The sequence below is a fragment of the Sphaeramia orbicularis genome, chromosome 12, assembly GCF_902148855.1.
Source record: "Sphaeramia orbicularis chromosome 12, fSphaOr1.1, whole genome shotgun sequence".
NCBI classification, from domain to species: Eukaryota; Metazoa; Chordata; class Actinopteri; order Kurtiformes; family Apogonidae; genus Sphaeramia; species Sphaeramia orbicularis.
The window spans coordinates 67,397,444-67,417,452 of record NC_043968.1 but is presented as its reverse complement, the minus strand read 5'-3'; the positions used below and the strand labels follow the sequence as shown (position 1 = coordinate 67,417,452).

At 36.9% G+C, this 20,009-nt stretch overlaps 1 protein-coding gene across 5 annotated transcripts in view; it reads left to right on the top strand.

The window, feature by feature from the left end:
* LOC115429814 (mediator of RNA polymerase II transcription subunit 13-like) overlaps positions 1–18,793 on the top strand; it is a 205,558-nt gene extending 186,765 nt beyond the window's left edge. For all 5 annotated transcript variants that reach the window (XM_030149546.1, XM_030149548.1, XM_030149549.1 and 2 more), the window contains 8 exons: positions 501–724; positions 4,991–5,133; positions 5,320–5,478; positions 6,159–6,323; positions 8,965–9,125; positions 11,739–11,903; positions 13,340–13,449; positions 16,928–18,793. In XM_030149546.1, coding sequence (XP_030005406.1) covers positions 501–724; positions 4,991–5,133; positions 5,320–5,478; positions 6,159–6,323; positions 8,965–9,125; positions 11,739–11,903; positions 13,340–13,449; positions 16,928–17,060 — 1,260 coding nt within the window. In that variant the 3' untranslated portion in view covers positions 17,061–18,793. The remainder of the gene's footprint in view (positions 1–500; positions 725–4,990; positions 5,134–5,319; positions 5,479–6,158; positions 6,324–8,964; positions 9,126–11,738; positions 11,904–13,339; positions 13,450–16,927) is intronic.
* Positions 18,794–20,009: the final 1,216 nt, after the last annotated feature.

The following is a 20,009-nucleotide window of genomic DNA, read 5'->3' as shown; positions in this document are numbered from 1 at the left end:
TTGGGTGTCTGTGAATTGGCGTAAGAGTTTAATTTAAAATTTGATTGATTGATTGATTGATTGATTGACTGAACAAAACCACCTTGAAACCAATAACCATCAACTCAAACTGTGTTGCATAGCAGACTTCATCATAGCATAACCAGACTAATACGGTGACTCCTCTTATAAAAAACAGCTGCTTGTTGTTGTAATTGGCTGAAATTATTAATTGAAATGGATGCAAGTTCAACTAGCTTTGGTTTGAGAACATTGCATTTAGTGCATTGCTGAAGTCGGTTCAAGACAACAAATCTGAAGTCCACATGAAATAGAGAGAGAGCGAGAATGAAATATCAGAGAGCTTCCAAGAACATGTATGAAGGCCTGAATTTTATCATATTGAAACCTGCAGAAAGTGTGAAAATTATCACATTCTTTTATGCACACAAAGCTAAAATCATGCCGTTATACTTCCCCATTGTTGCATTCTATTGCATTATTCCTAATTTCCTTTGCAGCATCCCAGTCCACTGCAGCTCTACTGTCCTCCATTCATCCTCGGCCCAACCCGTCCCAAACAGCCAGAACCAGGGGAGATGTGGACAGAGCTTCCTCCCAAATACAATGTACTCTTTGTCGGCTACTGCCTGTCGCATGACCAGCGCTGGATCTTGGTTTCCTGCACCGACCAGCAGGGGGAGCTCCTAGAGACCTGCATTATCAACATTGATGTACCCAACAGGTGAGGGGCTGGGGGTCTTTATGATCTTTATGAGTCCATTTGTATCATACTAGGAGGATTTTTTTTCTTACTTTCAGCGAAGTAGCACAGGCCACTCACAAAAGGTGCTTGACTTCACAGAATGTAGTGACTAAGTGTCTGTTTGTGTCAGTGACATCAAGGACATGAGGAGAGACCCTTCCCACTTCTTATTTCCAAATTTGTACCTCCTTCACTCTCCTTCTGTTTTAGTCCATTTCAACTGAGATGTGAGTGATGGCAAGAGGAGCTGATGCATTTAACAAAAGTGGACATCCTCACCTTCACAGGAGTTGTATTGGTTAAATATGATGTGAGGAACAGCTGCATCTTTTGTCTGTCTTCATGCTGCCTTCACGTGCTATCAGGAAGATGATCATTTCCACTTATGAATTTGAAATTACAAATGCGTTGTGTTCAAGTGCTTTTGTTGTCGTAGTGAAATTAAAAATGGCTGACACACAATTTATCGTGACCTGCTACTTGGGTAAAAGTAAAAGTTTTGCATGTTTTAATTCATCTGCTAAATGGTCAGGTCAAGGGAAAGTGAATGTGGGGGTGACCGTGGCTCAGGTGGGTTGTCCAATAACCAAAGGGTTGGTGGTTCAAATCCCCCTCTGTCCTAGTCTGTTGTGTCCTTGGGCAAGACACTTCACCCTTCTTGCCTCCAGTGCCAGGGCCATAGGTGTGAATTGGCAGCCACGCTTCTGTCAGCCTGCCCCAGGGTTAGGGTCAGGCTACAAATGTAGTTTACCTTCACCAGAGTGTGAATGTGAGAGCGAATGAATAATGTAAAGCACTTTGGGTGTCTAGAAAAGCGTTATATAAATCCAATCCATTATTATTATTATTATGTATGATAAAAATCAAAGTTATTCTTAGGATTTACTGCATGGAATAAGTTGTCAGCTTAGAATCCCTATTTTTTTAAACTTTTTTTTCAATTTTTAATTGATTCAGTAGGAAAATATTGCAACTGAGAGAAAAAAAGTAACTTTCAAATTTGTTGATACCTCTCAGCGCTGACTTTTTACCACATTTTCACAAAACTAATACTTTGTCAAAAAATTTAAAGTAACATGTTTTTATTGTATTTGTTACTTTTATTCATTCATATTATTACTGTCCTAAACAGACTTTCACACATTATTTGTAGAATTGGCAGATTCGTGATACTTAGGCTATGACTCGGGTTTCACAGATTTGATGAAAAATTGGTGACGAAAGTTTAAGGGTTGAAAGCTTTTACAATATGCTTTGATCTGCTACCTTAAAGCAAGATGGCAGGCTGTAAAACATGGTGTTGGCTATTTTAAGTCAGTGCTCCAGAGATTCAGAATTGGTACAGCATAGTACATGTGATAATTAAGTGTGATAATTTAGTTCACTGGTGAAACTGTGGGTGCTGCACCCCGGCAAAACCTTACCAACAGAAACGCTGCATTATTTTTATATATTATATTGTTTTATGAGAATTTAACATACTTATTGTTATAAAGTTTGCCTTCAGTGTACTATAAATAAGTTTGGAACATTTATGACCTCTTTTTTTTTCTTTTTTTTTTTTTTACAATAAAAGTCTTCATGCCATATTGATACAGTACTTTGTAGCTCCATAACCATAGTGGACTTGTAGCTCCATAATTGATACTCTTCCCCATAAGTTCACAAGTGGAAACATTTTTTGCTCAAAAATTGGTAGTATGATAGATAAATATGTTATGTAACTTATCTATGCCAATTTGTTACAATGTCTGAACAAGAACAGCATGTTATGCACTTTTGCGCAAACCATAAAAAACTGATGTATTATTTCTGTAGCTCCATAACCAAGCATTTTTTCAAGTTTTCCATTAAAAAATCAAGTTGGGCAAATCACCACTGACTAATACCTACAGAAATATGTATAATAGAATGTTGTAGGTTTTTTAGTGTAAGAGTTACAGCCCATTGAACAGCAAAACTGTAGCTCCATAATCGTTTGACCTGACCCTAAAGCATTTTTTTGTAAACTGCGTATGCTATAAATGCACAAAATCATCAGCTAACAGTAGAAGAACGTTAATAAAAGCATTGTTTATCAAGATGAATCCTTCATTGCTCTCTGCCATGTTGAAAAGTTCAAAAGTTATTTTCATCTCACCAGCTTATGGATCACAATTTTTTTCCAGTTCTCCTGCCGAAAATACAACATGAGGGGGCGCTCATGTCCAATTTTTGAGTATCATAGTATTTACCATAATTCCCATAGCATGTTAAGCCAGAATTAGTTTCAGTGCACCACTGTATTTTATCTGTCAGATGAGCAGAACTGTATTCAAGTAAACTTATTAATTTTTAATTCAGTTAAGAACTTGGTATATGAAGTCAAGGTGACTATGCAGAGGTGTCTGACTTCTTATTTAACACAAATGTTACTATGCATTTTGCCACTTTAAATAAATAATTCAATTTCTGAATACAGGAAAGTTTAATTTTTGACATCCTGCTCCTGCCGTGGTTTGTATAATCGGAACCTGCTAAGGTTAGACCAGTGTATGCTCAATCATCTTCCCAACAAGCCTCCTCAATCATTGATCCTCAACATTTACTTTAGGACCTGAAACATTCACAAACTAATGCAGATTGACATTCACAAACAGGAGGTGCAGGAGGAGTCAAGGACACAGAAAATAGTAAGCTTGCATGATTAGCATCCCTTCTTCCACATTAGACTGCACATACAGATGTGTAGATGACGTAATTTTAAGTGTTAAGAGGCAGAAGGTAGAATCATTAATCATCCCCCATAGGGCGGGGGTATATAGATGTACCAGGAATTCTGTCCGTCCATCCATCTGCCCGACAGTTTTGTCCAACCAATTTCTCGAAGACTATTCACACAATTCTTTTCAAATTCAACTGTTACGGTCTGGCTCGAAGACCGCAACCACAAAGAAAGCAGCGTTTGGGGTCGGTGCAAAAAGCGCTTAATTTAGTTACAAAGTGCAGGTAAGAATATAACGAATAATCTTAAGAGTCTTTTCGTGGTCCATGGTGGAGGAGCAGGAGCAGACACACGGATGGAGTGCAGGTAGGTGAGTGAGAGAGCGAGCCATGATGACTGACAGGTCGGGGCTTTTAAAGACGGCAGGACACCGGGCCCAGGTGCAGCGCATCTGATGATTACCAGACAAAACCCCGCCTTGGTCAGATCCTGTAAAGGAACAAACAAAGAGACCAACACACACCTAGTGGTGTGGAGGAGTCGTCACACAACATACATTTTCTTTTCCACTAGGAGAGGTGTAGGGCACAGTTTGAGGTTTGGGTCAATTTCAGTTTATGGATTTTTTATGACTTTTTGAAAATTTGAACTCAGAAAATTTGTCCCACAGATTTCTCTAAGACTGTTCACCCAATTCAGCAGACAAAAGGCGATCAGATTGAAAGTTAAGATTTGGGCAGAATAATGTCTGTCTTGGTTTGACTGAACTACCCTAAAAGGAATTCCGTCCATCCTTCTGCCTGTCCGTTCGAGATTTTTGTCCAATGTTGTTTGTTTGTTTCTCTGACACTGTTCAATTTGATGTTTCAAATTTCACACACATGCTCTTTACATGTGCCTTAATCTTTTTTTTTTTTTTAACATTTTTTACACATTTTTGAAAACTTTTTCAAAAGATTGAAAGTTAAGACTCAAAATGAAGTCCCCAACTAGGCAGGATATCAGTGAGCAGGAGGGTCAAAATGTTGTGGGGTGTGGTGTGGGTATTTGTAAGATCTACTTATTATTTCACTTGTGTTCATTATATTATAATCAGTAAATGCTTATATCTGAGGCCCTGGCATTAGCATTCATTCCAACAAATCTGATCACATGCAGACAGCTCTAATACAAAGTCTGAACACATTCCTATCAAATCACTCATCTTAAAAGAAACATGCATGATATTTTTTGAGTCAAAAATTAGCTAATATACTTGCTTATCTAGCAGGGATCTCAGCTCTCATCAGTACTTAATCACCCAATACACATCTGGAGATGCTTTCTAACACTAAGTGTGAACAGACACAGTTACAGCTAGAAACGTGTGTTTGCATTATCTCAGGACACTCATCAGTGTAAGGTCTAGGGATCCAGAGATCCTGCCCAGCATGAGCTAATCTGTCCACAACATTTCTGCACTACTTTTCACATGTTAAAGGGAATGTATTTGAAAAGTTTAGTACAAAATTATGATTTGGTCCATAATGTTTTTACTTTAGAGCACGACGCCCAAAGGTGTCAGCCAGGAAGATGGGACTACAGAAACTGTGGGAGTGGTGTATTGGCATCATCCAAATGACCTCACTGCCATGGAGGATTGTAATTGGTCGATTAGGGAGACTGGGTCATGGGGAGCTAAAAGGTAAGTAACATCAGATTACAAAAAGTTTGTCTTGATGAATAAAATATATGTGTAAAATATTTAGGGTAAAATAGTGATCAAGCAGTTCAAATTACTTTCATAAAATAATTTGGACTATAATGGAACATAATTCACTGATAAACATGTGGTGTCTGTCTCTTCCTGTATCTTTGTTTTTTTCTCCAGACTGGAGCTCTCTCCTCGGGGAGCATTCCCTTCACTCATTAGGGAGACAGCTGAGGGAGGCTTGCCGTGTGTGTGGGATCTCGGCTGCGGACTCTCCCACAATCCTCAGCGCCTGCCTGGTTGCCATGGAGCCTCAGGGCTCATTTGTTATCATGCCTGGTTAGTCACATGGCCACTCCATGTGTCAAACTGTTCGCTGCAAAAAGATAATGACAGTAAAGGCCCATGTATGGTCACGTTATGTACGTAAATAAGTACATCCGTTGCATTGGAATGAGTGTTTGGCAATCAGTCCACCAGAGGGTGCCACTCTGAATTAACATACTGGACTAATAACCTGAAGAAGAATAGATTTTTTTGGGAGAAGAAGACAGTCAATAATTACAAACATGGTGATGACTAATGATTTTCAGAACGTTCAGAAAGTTGTTGTAAATATGTCAGTAGTTTTTTACTCACATAGTCACTTTTTGAAAAACTTCCACAATTCCTGAAAATTATTCTATTCATATCTCAACACTGCGCCCAATGGTTCCTGGTAGTACTGCTCCGTTTCCTCTGTTTGCATCCATAAGCTCCCAGAGGATGGATGGGAAATGTGCATGTAAAGAACATAGAGGATGGACAGAACACTCCAGCTGTATACTTGTGTGTTTTGCATTGACCATAAACGGGCCTTTATAGTGACACTGCATATGGTAATGGAGATAGTACACTTTAGCACTTTAGACAGTGAGATTTATTATTTACTGTATTAAATCTGTAGGAACATTATGAAAAAATTGTGGTGTGTGTGTGTGTGTGTGTGTTTGTGTGTGTGTGTGTGTGTGTGTCCCCAGATGCTGTGACTATGGGCTCAGTGTTTGGCCGCAGCACTGCGCTGAACCTTCAGACCTCCCAGCTGAACACACCTCAGGATGCTTCCTGCACACACATCCTAGTCTTCCCAACCTCTGCCACCACCCAGCTGGCACCCAGCTCTTACCCGACTGAGGACAATAACGGTAAAGATGAATATGGATGCATATTGAACATATGCTTCTGCCACTGGAGCTACATATTCCTGATGTGCAGCTGCTGGCCCTACGACCTGCCCTCCGTCTGACTGTGTTGTTTCCTGTTGTGTCTCTTTTGTCTTCTCTCTCCTCTTTCTCCACATCCCAATCCGTTTGTAAAGGGCCTTGAGATAATTGTATATTGTGAGTTGGTGCTACACAAATAAAACTCAGTTGAGCTGAATGAATTCAAATTCCTTAAAAATGCCTATATGTTAAAAACAATAAACAAAAGAAAACATTTCATACAATTTCTTGAAAACACAAAAACCCTCTTTCAAAAATGTCATTAGATATACTGAAACAGGGAGACCTTATGACAAGTATGTGTGTGTATGTGTATGTGTGTGTGTGTGTGTCACTGTTAAGTATTAATTTCTACTTGTGAAGTACAAATATTGCTAACTAGCGCATTGACCTTTGGGGTTCCACGGGTTCTAGATGTGGTAGTTTTCATGCTATTGTTTATTCGTGCATGCTGTACTGAATTTGTCCAGCAAGCACCACCAAAGCGTTTTGGGCATCGCAACATGATTGTAAGGCTGTTGTATTCCAAAATTACTAATATTTCCCAAAATATTGGTCCTATCAACTTGCTGTTTTCATTACTGTCTTCCTTGACTAAAAATACATAAGTCTGTCAAACTGTAGCAGTCAGCCCAGATTTTGTGTGATTCCTGAGACACACGCGAACGCATGCTTACACACATACAGAGGCCATTTGGCTTTTATGATATAGAGAGCTGCACCAACAGGTGGCAGTGTTATACAAGGGATCTCTTTAACCATGTATTCTTTATATTGGATGCATTTTGAGGTGCTAGCCTCAGTTTCACTGTAACTGATAGAAAAATAGAATTTCAGATATTTATTATAGTATTAATTTTTTCCCTTTATTCCTATGTTTATTTATCTGTGCAATACATGCAAAAGCATGCATCATTTAAACACAAATACAATTTAAATCGCAGTACTCCCTGTTAAAGAAAACATGCCCACTTACACCTCTCTGAATCAATCACAGAGGTTTCAGTTAACTAAGCAAATAGTGTCAGTTTGTCCTACTTCAGACTTTCTTATGAGGTGTTTAGAATTGAACAGCCTCTTCCCCAGTCTTGGAATTTGTATGTTGATTTTTAAGGTCCAAAAACCCTGGGATCTACAGTGTAATGCGTACTTCATCTATATCTTAAAAGAGAAAGTGGTAGTTTATTGTGCAGGCTAGTACCTGGTGTACCTAATAAAGTGGCCAGTGAGTGTAGACTTTGTCGCTGATGTCCATCTGCTTTGAGGTTTAACCTGTCACACACTGATTCTCTCTGTATACCTCAGTTACTGAACTACTGAGTTACTATTGGCTTTCGATCAGTTTGAACCAGTATGGTCATCCTCCTCTGATTTTTGGCATTAACAAGACATCCAGAGATCCTGAGAACTGCACTTTTCTGGATATTTTGTCTTATTCAGATCATTCTGTGAACCTTAGAGGTGTCTGTGTGTGAAAATCCCAATAGATCAGCAGTTTCTGAAATATTGCACCAACAACCTTAACACAGAGTAACTTTAGTCACCTTTCTTGCAGTGTTGCTCTCTTCTAATACCCCAGCTTTTGTGTTACCTGCACACCTTCCTTGCATGGTCTAGTCCAGTCAGCTGGTCTTTGGTCTGACCAAAAGAGGTGGTAATCCAGATCAAACTGAAACAGGATTCATTTAATTTACTGTGAGGATCACCTTTGGATGGACTAGATCATGGGTGTCAAACATACTGCCTGTGAGCCAAAACCGACCTGCCAAAGGGTTCAATCCAGCCCGTGGCATAAATTTGTGAAATGCAAAAATTAGACTGACGTTATGAAGAATCAAGGGTGTCCAACTAATTTTACTTCATATAGACCAACTAGTAAAACACTATCATAATAACCAATAAATACTGACACCAAATTATTCTCCTCATTTTAGTGTAAAAAATACATGAAAATTATTTCATTTTCAAAATCATTTACAAACTATCCTCTGACAAAAATGTTTTTGTTGTGTTTTATGTAAACTTTATTAATTCCAGGGGGAAAGTATCATGCATTACAATTGCTCTATTCAAGTAAAATAAAAAGTAGCAGGAAAGAAATTAGCAATACGCCAAAAAAGAAAAAGATATATTTACCAAATATTCATACAAAAACACTCTAGTAAGACACAATTAGAGCAGCAATTTGTAAAATATGTACTAGACTATATATTATCAATATGATAATTAAAGAAATGTACATAATGTATATAATATATCGAACTGTATGAAATGAGTTTGAAAGAAAAATTAGTAGATATGATGATGGGATGTAGTTGGCCACTCCCAAAATTCTTATGGGCGATACATGCCTTATTTCTATCAATTACAGAACTGGTAGTTTTATTTCATCAGTTCATCTGATAGTTTTCTGATGATGCTGTTTCAATAGATGTTCCAGTAATAGTTTTAACAATTGAAGACACATTTTTGCTAAAATTACCATAAAGCAAAGAGGTGCCATTGCTAGTCACCCATTTTTAAATGACTTCTTTTCTTGACTATTTTCATGTCTGTCCCTCAGATGACATGTTTGATCTGCCCTTTCCGGATGAGCTGGAGAACGACATCGGCCATGACATGATGCTGATCACCAACCTCCACCCCTCCCCTAACACCTCTCCTGTGCCCTCACCTGGGTCTCCGTCTGGGATGGGAATGGGATCACATTTCCAGCACACCAGGGTGAGTCAGCACTTAGTGGTGGAAAATCATAATAGAGTGACTCAGAGATTCCTTGGGACAATGTCTGCAAAGTTTGTTCATAGTTTTGAGAAATTTTGATTATTAAATTTTTCACAACTTTTTGGAATATTAAAAATGTGCCATTACTTATAATGGTTCCTATTTTGATGACATGTAACATGGAAATGGTTAGAGATATCGATATAGTTACCATTGAGCACTGATAGGAAGTCGTATGGACCTGGCCAAGCGAGTAAGAAAGCACTGTGCAGCAACACTAATCATTCCATGTCTGTTTAGAAATTAATTTTGCAGCAACCATAATAGTTCAAATTGTATGTCTAAGCAAGTACTTTAACATGCCATTAAGGAATAATAACCAAATATTTAATAAAAACAGTAATTTATCATCATTGACAAATTAACGGAGTGAGGAAATATATACAGCAGTTATTCAAGGTATGGAAAAAAATGCCAAAAAGCGCTGTTGCAAGTATTTAGCACACCACCCTTTTCTTAATATTTGAGAGTACACTATATCCAACAATGAAATTGATAACATTTTTATTTTAGTTTTAAAAGTAACAGAGTGAGAATCCAAAAAAGTAATAGAGTGAGGTGTTCAGTGTGATGCACCGTAATAATCAAAGATTATATTAAGACACTGATAAAATTATCAGTCTTTGGCGACATGTTTCATTATTACATTTAATACACATCTTTCTGCTGTTTTTTTAAATTATAAGTAACACTCAAAATCATTATAGTATTTGATTATTATGAAATATAAGATTAAACACAGGCATATATTTTGAACATATTTATTTACATTCTGAATTTATGCCGTATACATTCATATTTTTAATTTACACTTATTCTCATATATTTTCTTATATATCCAGTTGTATTTCAGGTAAAAATTAAACAAACACAGTTGTAGAAACTAGAGATATATGTCTTTCATGCTGAGTTATCAAAAGTATTGTTTTAGAGAAAAAAGAGATTGACCCTGATGTTTACTTTGGCTTGGCCCATATATGGACTTTCATTTAATTAGTTGAGTTCTCCTCCTGTGAAAGTACCACGCACTTCTATTGGGAGATTAATCTCCAGCATCAAGACCACAGAACGCTACCAAACTGGCAGAACTTGATAACCTCACAAGTTCAACTTGTTATTGATTCTTGATAGAACATGCTGGTGAGATACAGGGTCATTGGTCTTTTTTTTTTTTAACAGCAGATTCAAAGAGACAGGAAACAAGAGCAGAAAGAGCAGAAGGATGATATGCAACAAATGTCACAGGACTCAAACTATGATCCACCTCTTACATTTTAAGGAACTGAGGCCTCTTGTCAGCAACTCTTTCTGACATACAGCTCCTCGTGTTGTCAAACAAAAATCTCAATTATGTTCTTTTTCCGTGCATATAATAGATGCAGAAGAATTTGTCTTAGAGGCATGGGAGCACATTACAGCACACTTCACACGATACATTTCATGCATGACTGACAAACTGTGGGAAATTCCTGCCAAAGTGTAACTGTACTACTGTAAGCTACAGGGTAATATAAATTAAACAGTATATAAGCCTAGAGTAGGAGGACACCACACTGTCACCTGATGAAAGACACAATGTGTTAAAAACAGATCAGTCTTTATGTTCATGTTGTACTGAAAATTAGAGCTAAAACAATTAATTGATTAACCAACTTGAATTAAAATTACTCAGTTAAATTCAAGTTAAAAAAATAAATGATTACAGTTTTCCAGAATCAAAGCTTTGTTTCCTTAATTTTGTTGCTGCTAAACATTGGTTCTGCTGTTGTGTTTCACACGGACACTCAGTGTGAGGAACATGACGCCAGGATCAATAGAAACAACATGTGTAGCTCAGAAGAGACAAGGACAAAAGGGCAGAAAATGTCTGTATTCTTACTTTTCTTCATAGGAACCATCACCAACCCCTTTAAACTGTTAAACTTTCACACAAACATTACAAATATTTGTCTTCATTTTTTTCAGTTGTATGTTAGTTTCAGCTTAAGATGTTAATAAAGGTGAATCAAAATACGCTGAAGACTGCAGTGCACGTTTGTAGATGTCATTTGTCATGTTTGTTGTTGTTTATATCTGTAGATATATATACTTTTATACTGTTGTTGTTATTTCTATATAGATTTTTTTTAAATTATATCCTTTTACTTTTATACTTTTTGTGGTTGTTGTTTCAGCTGGATCAGGAATGGACAAGTTGTTTGTCATTTTCAAAGATGCCATGTTCACATTTTTGCTTTTTTTTTTTTTCACCCATTCAAATAATTGTTTAAAGGAATGGAATCGAAGAAAATAATTGATAGTTTAGTCAGTTCAATCAATAGCTGCAGCTCTACTGAAAATCATACTTTGGCTGGTTCTTTAAACTTTAAATTAATTAATACTTTTTAGAAACAGACCACTTTTGCTCAGTATTTTGGGATGCACAGTGGAGTGACTCAGTAAAGAGGTTAATGAAATCCTGCTGTGTGTGTGTGTGTGTGTGTGTGTGTGTGTGTGGGTGTGTGGGTGTGTGTGTGCGCGTGTGCGCGTGTGTGCGTGCGTGTATGTGTGTAGAACCAGGGTGAGCGCCTATTGTCCAGAGACAGTCCACCAGAGGAGCTGAAGCAGCAGCCACTAGCTCTGGGCTACTACGTCTCCACTGCACAAGCAAATGGACTTCCTCACTGGTTCTGGGCGTCCTGCCCACAGGCTGAGAGCCAGTGTCCACTTTTCCTTAAGGTACTCATAACACTGTCTGTGTGTGTGAGAAAGCAAAACACCAGATACGAGAAAGAGAAACCAGATATCCTAAAATTATAAGTACTCTGGCCAGAAATACTTTATTATTTGACTGAATATTAAAGAGAGTCAAAGGTGGAGTAAGTATTTCTAATGTCATTTGTACAAACACTTGTTAAATTTAGTGAAGATCTCCAGTCTGCTACCTGTCTACTCTACATGCTGAAAAATATCTGATGTTTTTACACACTTTGAATAAAAAGTGGCTTTGACTGATTCACACGTTACTATCACGCAATGCAATTACACTGAACTCAAGAGTATACACACAGTACTGTGCAAACGTCTCAGGCCACCTTTGGCTTTGTTGTTTTTGCAGGGGTGAAATGATCATACATATTTATTTCTCATTCTCTTTACTTCAGATACAGCAAAGAAAACAAAGGAAATATGTGCACAGCCTTAAAAGACACACACACAAAAAAAACTGAATTAAATGGGTTGTAAATGTTACACTCACTATTTAGTGTGACCTCTGACCCCATGACAAGCAGCAAAAACAGTTACAAACATCTGACATGTGTTGAATGAAACCAGATATATATAAAAAAAAAAATCAGAAAATTAATGCGTGGTCATGAAGCTCTTTTTTCACTGAAACTTTAATTTTTACTGCTGTACATACTTCACATATATCCAGATTGTATCATAATCTATAGACTGAGAAATACGTAAGTGTTGTCATTACAATGTCACAAAACCAAGTAACCTAATGTTGGACCAGGACTTATGTATAGTACTGAATTCTTTATTTCTGTAGCAATACAGATACTTGTGTAAAAGTACGTTGGTAAAAATAAAAGTACTGATTGAATTTCTTTTACTCAAGTAAAAGAACAAAAGTCCAAGCTCTGAAATGTAATCTAACCTCTCATTTCAAGAAGCTATTTCTTAGCAAACTACTAAACCTCACATCATAGGGAAAATACCTCTTCTTATTTACATTTTTTATGTAATTTCTTCTGTCATGCTCTGCACTACATAGCAGAAGGGCATCTTTTTCCATTATTTTAGCTTGAAATCATCAAGGTCTTGAATGTCATGCACATTCACATGTACACACCGAATTAAAGTACAGATATTTGAGAAATCTACTCAAGAGTAGACATGAAGAAAGTGTTTATCACTTCTTCCCAGTACTGACGCAAAGGAAGCTAAATTCCCCAAAACAGCATAGCATCCAAAATTGTAGACACTAGAGTGCTAACAGGCAGACAAATAAACCAGTGCTATTAATGACAGATGGGCATCCATGTATTTGGGTTCGGGAACAAATGTTACAAAAGACCTCTACAGGAAGGAGGTGTGTTTGCCCTTTATCAAGAATTATCTAACTCCATGTGACATTTTACTGGTACATCTTGTCTCTGCTTAAGGCCTCTCTACACCACCACATCTCCATAGCCCAGACAGATGAGCTGGTGACAGACAAGACGAAGAGGAACCCCCACCCCTTAGACTCAAAGACCACCTCCGATGTGCTCAGGTGAGTATATGTAACAAATTCTCTCTTAAGACTTCCATATAATCACTAGTATAACATTTCTAGTTGGAGCATGTACTTTAGAACGTCCAAGACAAGTCTAGATCCACCTCAAGGGTTAGTCATTGTAAAATGATATAGACCTGTCTGTCTCGTCATTGCATCACAAGAAAAATGTGGTTGAAGGACAGAAGTACTGTATATGCCCTGTCCACTCAGTCTCTCATACAGCTAACATCAGAGGTTGCGCTAGACATTTTTATTGTCCGTCAAAATGACAGACAGGGTTGTAAAAATTCCGTCATGACACATTATTATCCATCATTTCAAATAAAATCTTTTGTTAATGAGACATATTTAGTAGTATTTAATGTTCAAAAACGTCTCACTGATGCAGCAACTGTAGTTGTTGCTGGTTGATAAACCAATGTGATATCATGACTCACGTAAAAATACATGCCAATTGTGACTGGTGTGTTATTATAAGCTTTCCGTGTCAGATACCACGCACTGAGTCAATGCTAGAGTTAGGGTTACGGTTACAGTTAGGGTTATGTAAACTGGAGAACTTGGGTAAATTGAGTAATACACGAAAGGTAGAAAATGCCATATGAACTGGCATATTGCATACTTGTCCTTCATCCTCCACTGCATCAGTCACTCTTTTTTCACCTCGTTTGTCAATAGCATCACAATTGCTAGGATTTTTAAAATAACTAAGGAGACTCAGCTGTCTTGACATTTTGTGCCAGCGAAGTAGCATGTAATTTTGCCTAAAGTCAGCTAAATAATGAGACAAGACTCGACAATGACTGATTAATATGCACATTCACCATCAACTGGACAGGGGGTCTACTACAGGTGAACTAACTGTAAGTCATTTGACAGAAGTAACGGTGTTATATTCAGCATAGTTGTGAATGGTGGCGCTGTAGGATTATTTACAGGTAGGATGCTGTTATGAACTGTTTGATGCCTTGTTAAGAGAGAGACAGACCAGCGATCCTGCAAGCAGATTCTGTTCACAGTGTTGTGTGAAAACTTTCTTGGTAGATTACCCTCAGTATTTTAATCTGTCAAAATGATGGATGGCTCTCAAAATTTTCTGTCATCTTTAAAAAAAAAAAAACAAATGTCAATGCCAGAATCTTTTCGGTTAACACGACCCCTGGCTAACATTGCAATAGCTCAGTATATATTGCAATATTTGTAGTATTTGTATATTTGTAATATTGTATATTTGCAATATTTGTATATAAAGATTTAGCCATGATTACATGTATTCACTGTGGCCTTTTTCGATAAGTCACATAAACAATGTCAGAATATTTGCTAAACCTAAACCTGACCAACTGAACCAACCACAAATCAGAACATTGTCTCCACAGGCTAGTACTGTAGGTACTAGGCATGATGGGTAATCACTTCGTCCTCCTTTCTTTTCACCCTGATTCACCCATCACTCTGGAACTGGGTCAGTCTGGACTCATCAGACCACATGACCTTTGTCCATTGAAACACAGTCCAGTCTTTGTACTCTCTATCAAACTGATGGTTGTTTCAGAAATGAGAAACAACTCACTGCATCTGTTAGAGTTAAAGAATGTGTTGCAGGTGAAACATATTAATCACTGCAGTAATTATCCTGTGGAAGGAGCTGAAATATTGGCTTAGTTAAATCCAGGTTAGGACTTTTTTTGCCTAGCTGTATATCATAACAGATTTATATATGTATAGATAATATTCACAATATATTTTTGTCTGCTTTGCAGTGAGTGGAAAGTCAAATCAAGGACCAACAAAAACATTTGCAGCCAAAATAAATTGCTGAAAGTCCCTAAAGGCAATTTAGTAAAATCCTGTGTCTTCTTTGTCTAAGAGGAAACTAAGATCTTCAAAATGTGGTCTTGAGAGGCTTAATATTGTATACTAATCTAGTGTCCTAAACAGTGTTAAGTGACTTATAATGATAATCAGTAAAAATAAGCAATTTACCATCTGCTCCAAATGCATTATAACTGATGGCAGATAATAAACTAACAGTTGTTTCAGTGAATGTATTCAACTTGTGAAGGAGGTATTTGACTAAAAATACAAAAATCAATAAAAATATTTTTTTATTTGATTCACAACAATGTTTTGCACATTTATTTATGTATATTTCTTTTACTTGTATTGATGATTTCTGCATATTGTACAAATTGCTTGTTCTAATTGTGTTTTAAAAGTGTTTTAATGTGTGTGTGTGTGTGTGTGTGTGTACGTATCTGTATTTTACGTAAGTAAAAATAATAATGCAAACTTTTGATTTTACTCCTGTACATTTTGCTGCAATTATTTGTACTTTCTACTCCACTACATTTCTACAGTTTATGCTGTTACTTGTTATATTTTGTGAACACAATTTCCTCAAAATCTTGCATGAAAAAAATCGTTCTCCTACTGATTGCATTGTGGCGTTGTTTGCCATTGCATCAGGTGGCTCTATTTGCTCCAGTGATGGCAGAGCGTGCGTTTGGTAGCTGAATCCCTGTTTCAATTTGTATAGAAAGTGCAGACGTCAAAGTAATACAGGGTGGGGAAGCAAAATTTACAATATTTTGAGGCAGGGATTGAAAGACAGTGTATGACCAATTAGTTTATTGAAAGTCATGAGAATTTATTTGCCACAAGAAAATTTACACAATAGGAAATGTTTTTATTCTGTGTCCTCCTTCTTTCTCAATAACTGCCTTCACACGCTTCCTGAAACTTGCGCAAGTGTTCCTCAAATATTCGGGTGACAACTTCTCCCATTCTTCTTTAATAGTATCTTCCAGACTTTCTCGTGATAGTTTTGCTCATAGTCTTTCTCTTCTTTACATTGTAAACAGTCTTTATGGACACTCCAACTATTTTTGAAATCTCCTTTGGTGTGACGAGTGCATTCAGCAAATCACACACTCTTTGACGTTTGCTTTCCTGATTACTCATATGGCCAAAAGTTTCTGAAAAGGTATGGATAATAGTGTTAGGTATGATTATGACATCAATATATGTTTGCTTCAAAACAATTGACGTAGTGCCTGCTGAGAAAAAACAACTAAATGTTCATTGTAAATTTTGCTTCCCCATCCTGTACAGTAAAGTCAATCGTGTTGAAAGGACAAGTAAAACCAAACTTATGAGACACAATGAAAACATATGTCTTTGGCAATAGTGCCATTACGCTTGGTGCGCATTCAGTACAGGAAGTTTTTATTGGTGAAGAAGTGCATCACATGGACCAATCAGAGAAGTCCATATTGCACTGTGCATAATCTGGTTGCTGTGTGACCAGGAAAGTTGTGTAAGTAATGACAACGGAAAAGAGACAGCTATAGGATTAGTGAACTTCAAGACTTCAGAGATTTATGCATATTTAGCGCTTTTTGAGTGTATAATTAGTGTTGTAGTGTAGTTGATTTTTGTCTGTTGTTCTGAATCTGAATTTGAATTGCAGGTTTGTATTGGAACAGTACAATGCCCTGTCCTGGCTGACATGTACCCCTGCCACCCAGGACCGGCAGTCCTGCCTCCCAGTCCACTTGGCTGTGCTGATCCAGATGTACAACGCCATCCTGAACATGCTTTAGCCTTGAGGAGTGGAGTGTTTTATTTACTCTGTGCCTACGATTCCTTCTTTGGGCACCAGAGAGCACCAGAGCTCCTGTAATTTTTTTGCTTGGTTCTTTTTGTGGTTTTGGGAGGAAGTCACAGATTTCATGGATAAATAAAGGACAAGGCAAGTTTGACTCTTCCGTGCCTGGAATGTAATGAAATGGTATGAACAGTAACCCCGACATTCAAACCCAGTACCCTCTTCAGAACTGGTTCTCCAGCATTGTGCTAGTTTTGGTTCTTTCCAGAGGAGATTAAAAAAAGATGGATTTAATTGACTATGCTCATCTATTGACATATCACAAACTTTCCCACATCAGAAGAGCAAATGCATCTCCCGTTGGCTTTGTGTAGCGACACTGAGGAGTCCGTGGACAGTCACTGGGGAACCCTGTCTGATCCTCTTTACCTGTAAAAAATAAATGAAAGGACTCGATCTGTGCAGGTCCGGCATCACTCCCATGTTGTAAAACCAGCAAAGACAACATCAACACAAACACATGGCTGTTACATCAATGGTGTTTTTACATGTTTTGTATAGAGCTGCAATGTTGAGCTTCTTGGGTCTTGCAGTCAGTTAATGAAATTTCTACCTTAATGTACTAATTTAGTCCAAGGTGGAGGGAGCATTTGATAACAGCACTTTTTCCTCGACTTCCAAAGTGTTGTAGATACAGACACAAGGGGAAATATTTGACCAGTTATGACAGAGTTGTTGTTTATAATGTAAATCATAAAATTTGCATAGAATTGAGACTTATTTTTAATATTTAAAACAAGCAAATGAAAAACTTAAATAAGGCCTTTTTCCCAACAGACTTGTGAAATGTCTTGGGATCTGAAATAAAATTTTTCATTTCAATGCAATTGTAAAGATGCCATATTTATACAAATTATATCATGTCATAGAATTTGATATATATCTGTATATACCTAAATATACTGTATATTACCTCTTCCATGCAGGCACTTAAGGGTGATGGGCATTGACATCTCTTATGAAGTGGATGCATTAAGAACATTTATCAAACGAAATGCATTCTCATTGTACTTTTTTATTTTCTACAGATACTGAACATTTCACTTTTTTATTTAATAAGTTTAAATTAAACTAATTGATACAGGAGATGCAGTATACTGTATATTTATAAAGTGTTCCTCTTCTGCTAAAACCTTGAAATAGGCAATAGAAGACCACGGTATTTGAGCATCAAAAGGTTATTAAGTATTTAATAATAATGTTTTATTTCACTGGCTCTCCTAAATGATGTCAAGCAGAACCATCTGAAAGGCCTGTCTCCTCAGCTTCACTCAGTCTGCTATTTGTCGATTCCTATAAGCATGTTTGTATATACACTTTTCAGCCGTGTTTTTCTGGAATTTCTTAAAAAGCTGTACATTTCATGTTGGTTGGTTTACTTTCAAGTAATTCATATCAAAGTATTTTTTGCTGTGAGCTTTATATATACATATATATATATATATATATATATATATATATATATATATATACATATGGTATACAGTTCAAAAATCATTTAAATACAAACCAAGAACTAATTTGCCAAGTTAAGTGTACACACAAGGGCAACTTTGCAAAAATTTGTTACATCTGTCATCACTTTGAATATCAAACAGATCCGCTTTAGTGGGAGAGATCTGTTACTTTTACACACTTTTTTTTAGTAAATTATTAAAACTTTTGGAATGATTTTATGTTGTGTGTTCTCTTTAATCCAGAAGACAGTAAACCACAGACAGCTGACTTGCAAATATACTTAAAACTTAGATTTATCATGATATTGATCAGGTACAAAAATCAAATCTAAAATATGTTAAGATCATATAATTACTCAGCTTTGTTATTTATCAAACTTTCTGGTGATGCAAAATTCTGGTTCTTGAATGAAAAACTTTAATCTGATGGAAACAAGATCCAGGGAATATTTTTACTTATGAATGAATAAAGGATGTAAATTCATTCACAACTGCAAACATAACAATAGTTATACAGTAGGCCTGAAATCCGAAATCACATTAACATCTGAGTCAAGGGGATATCATCTGTAGCAGGGGCATGGCTGGGGGCAGGGGCTAGGACAAGAACTGCCCCCCACAGGGACAAATTCTGTCCCCCCTGTGAAATCCCCTGTCCAGCCTGAATGGCTGCTGTTTGACAGTCGCGGCCCATCCCCCCGATCCGACAATTTTTTTCTGTACCCCCAAACAACCAAAATGCCCAAACCACCCATGACATTGTGGTCACAAATCTGATCTGCAGTAAATTGCAAGACACTTTATTAAACTGAAATCCCAATCACTTGAACCTTTATTTACAAGTACAAGGAAAAGATGTTCAATATATTCAGACCAATTTAGCAGCATTTTTAAAAATATGTACAAATTTAGGTTATGATCTCTGTACCACACTCAAAATAGTTGGAAAACATACATTTATTGAAGAAAAATTATGAATAAAGTTAATGAATGTACATGTTGACACTGTTGTCAGATTTAGATACTAACAAGTGAGATTGTCATAATTGCACATAAAAGGTGAATCAGATAATAGTCACCACAGTAGCTCAAACAATGGATAGAAATTTACATTTGTAACATATAACAAATAGTGTCCTCAGTTCCCCAATGATTAAAACTGTCATGTAGCACAGTAGTAAATACGTCACCATTCCAACATTGAAGTCTATGCTGCCTGGCCAAAAAAAGTCTTGCATTCTACCACTGTGTTGGACTGCCAATAGCTTTGATTACAGGACACATTCACTATGGCATTACTTATGCAACACAGTGTTTATGCAGTGTCACAATACATGGGACATTTTTTGCCAAGATTAAAGAATTTTTAATCTTGGCCAAAAATACATGGCATGAAAAGAAACAGGTTTTACAGACAGGTAGTAACA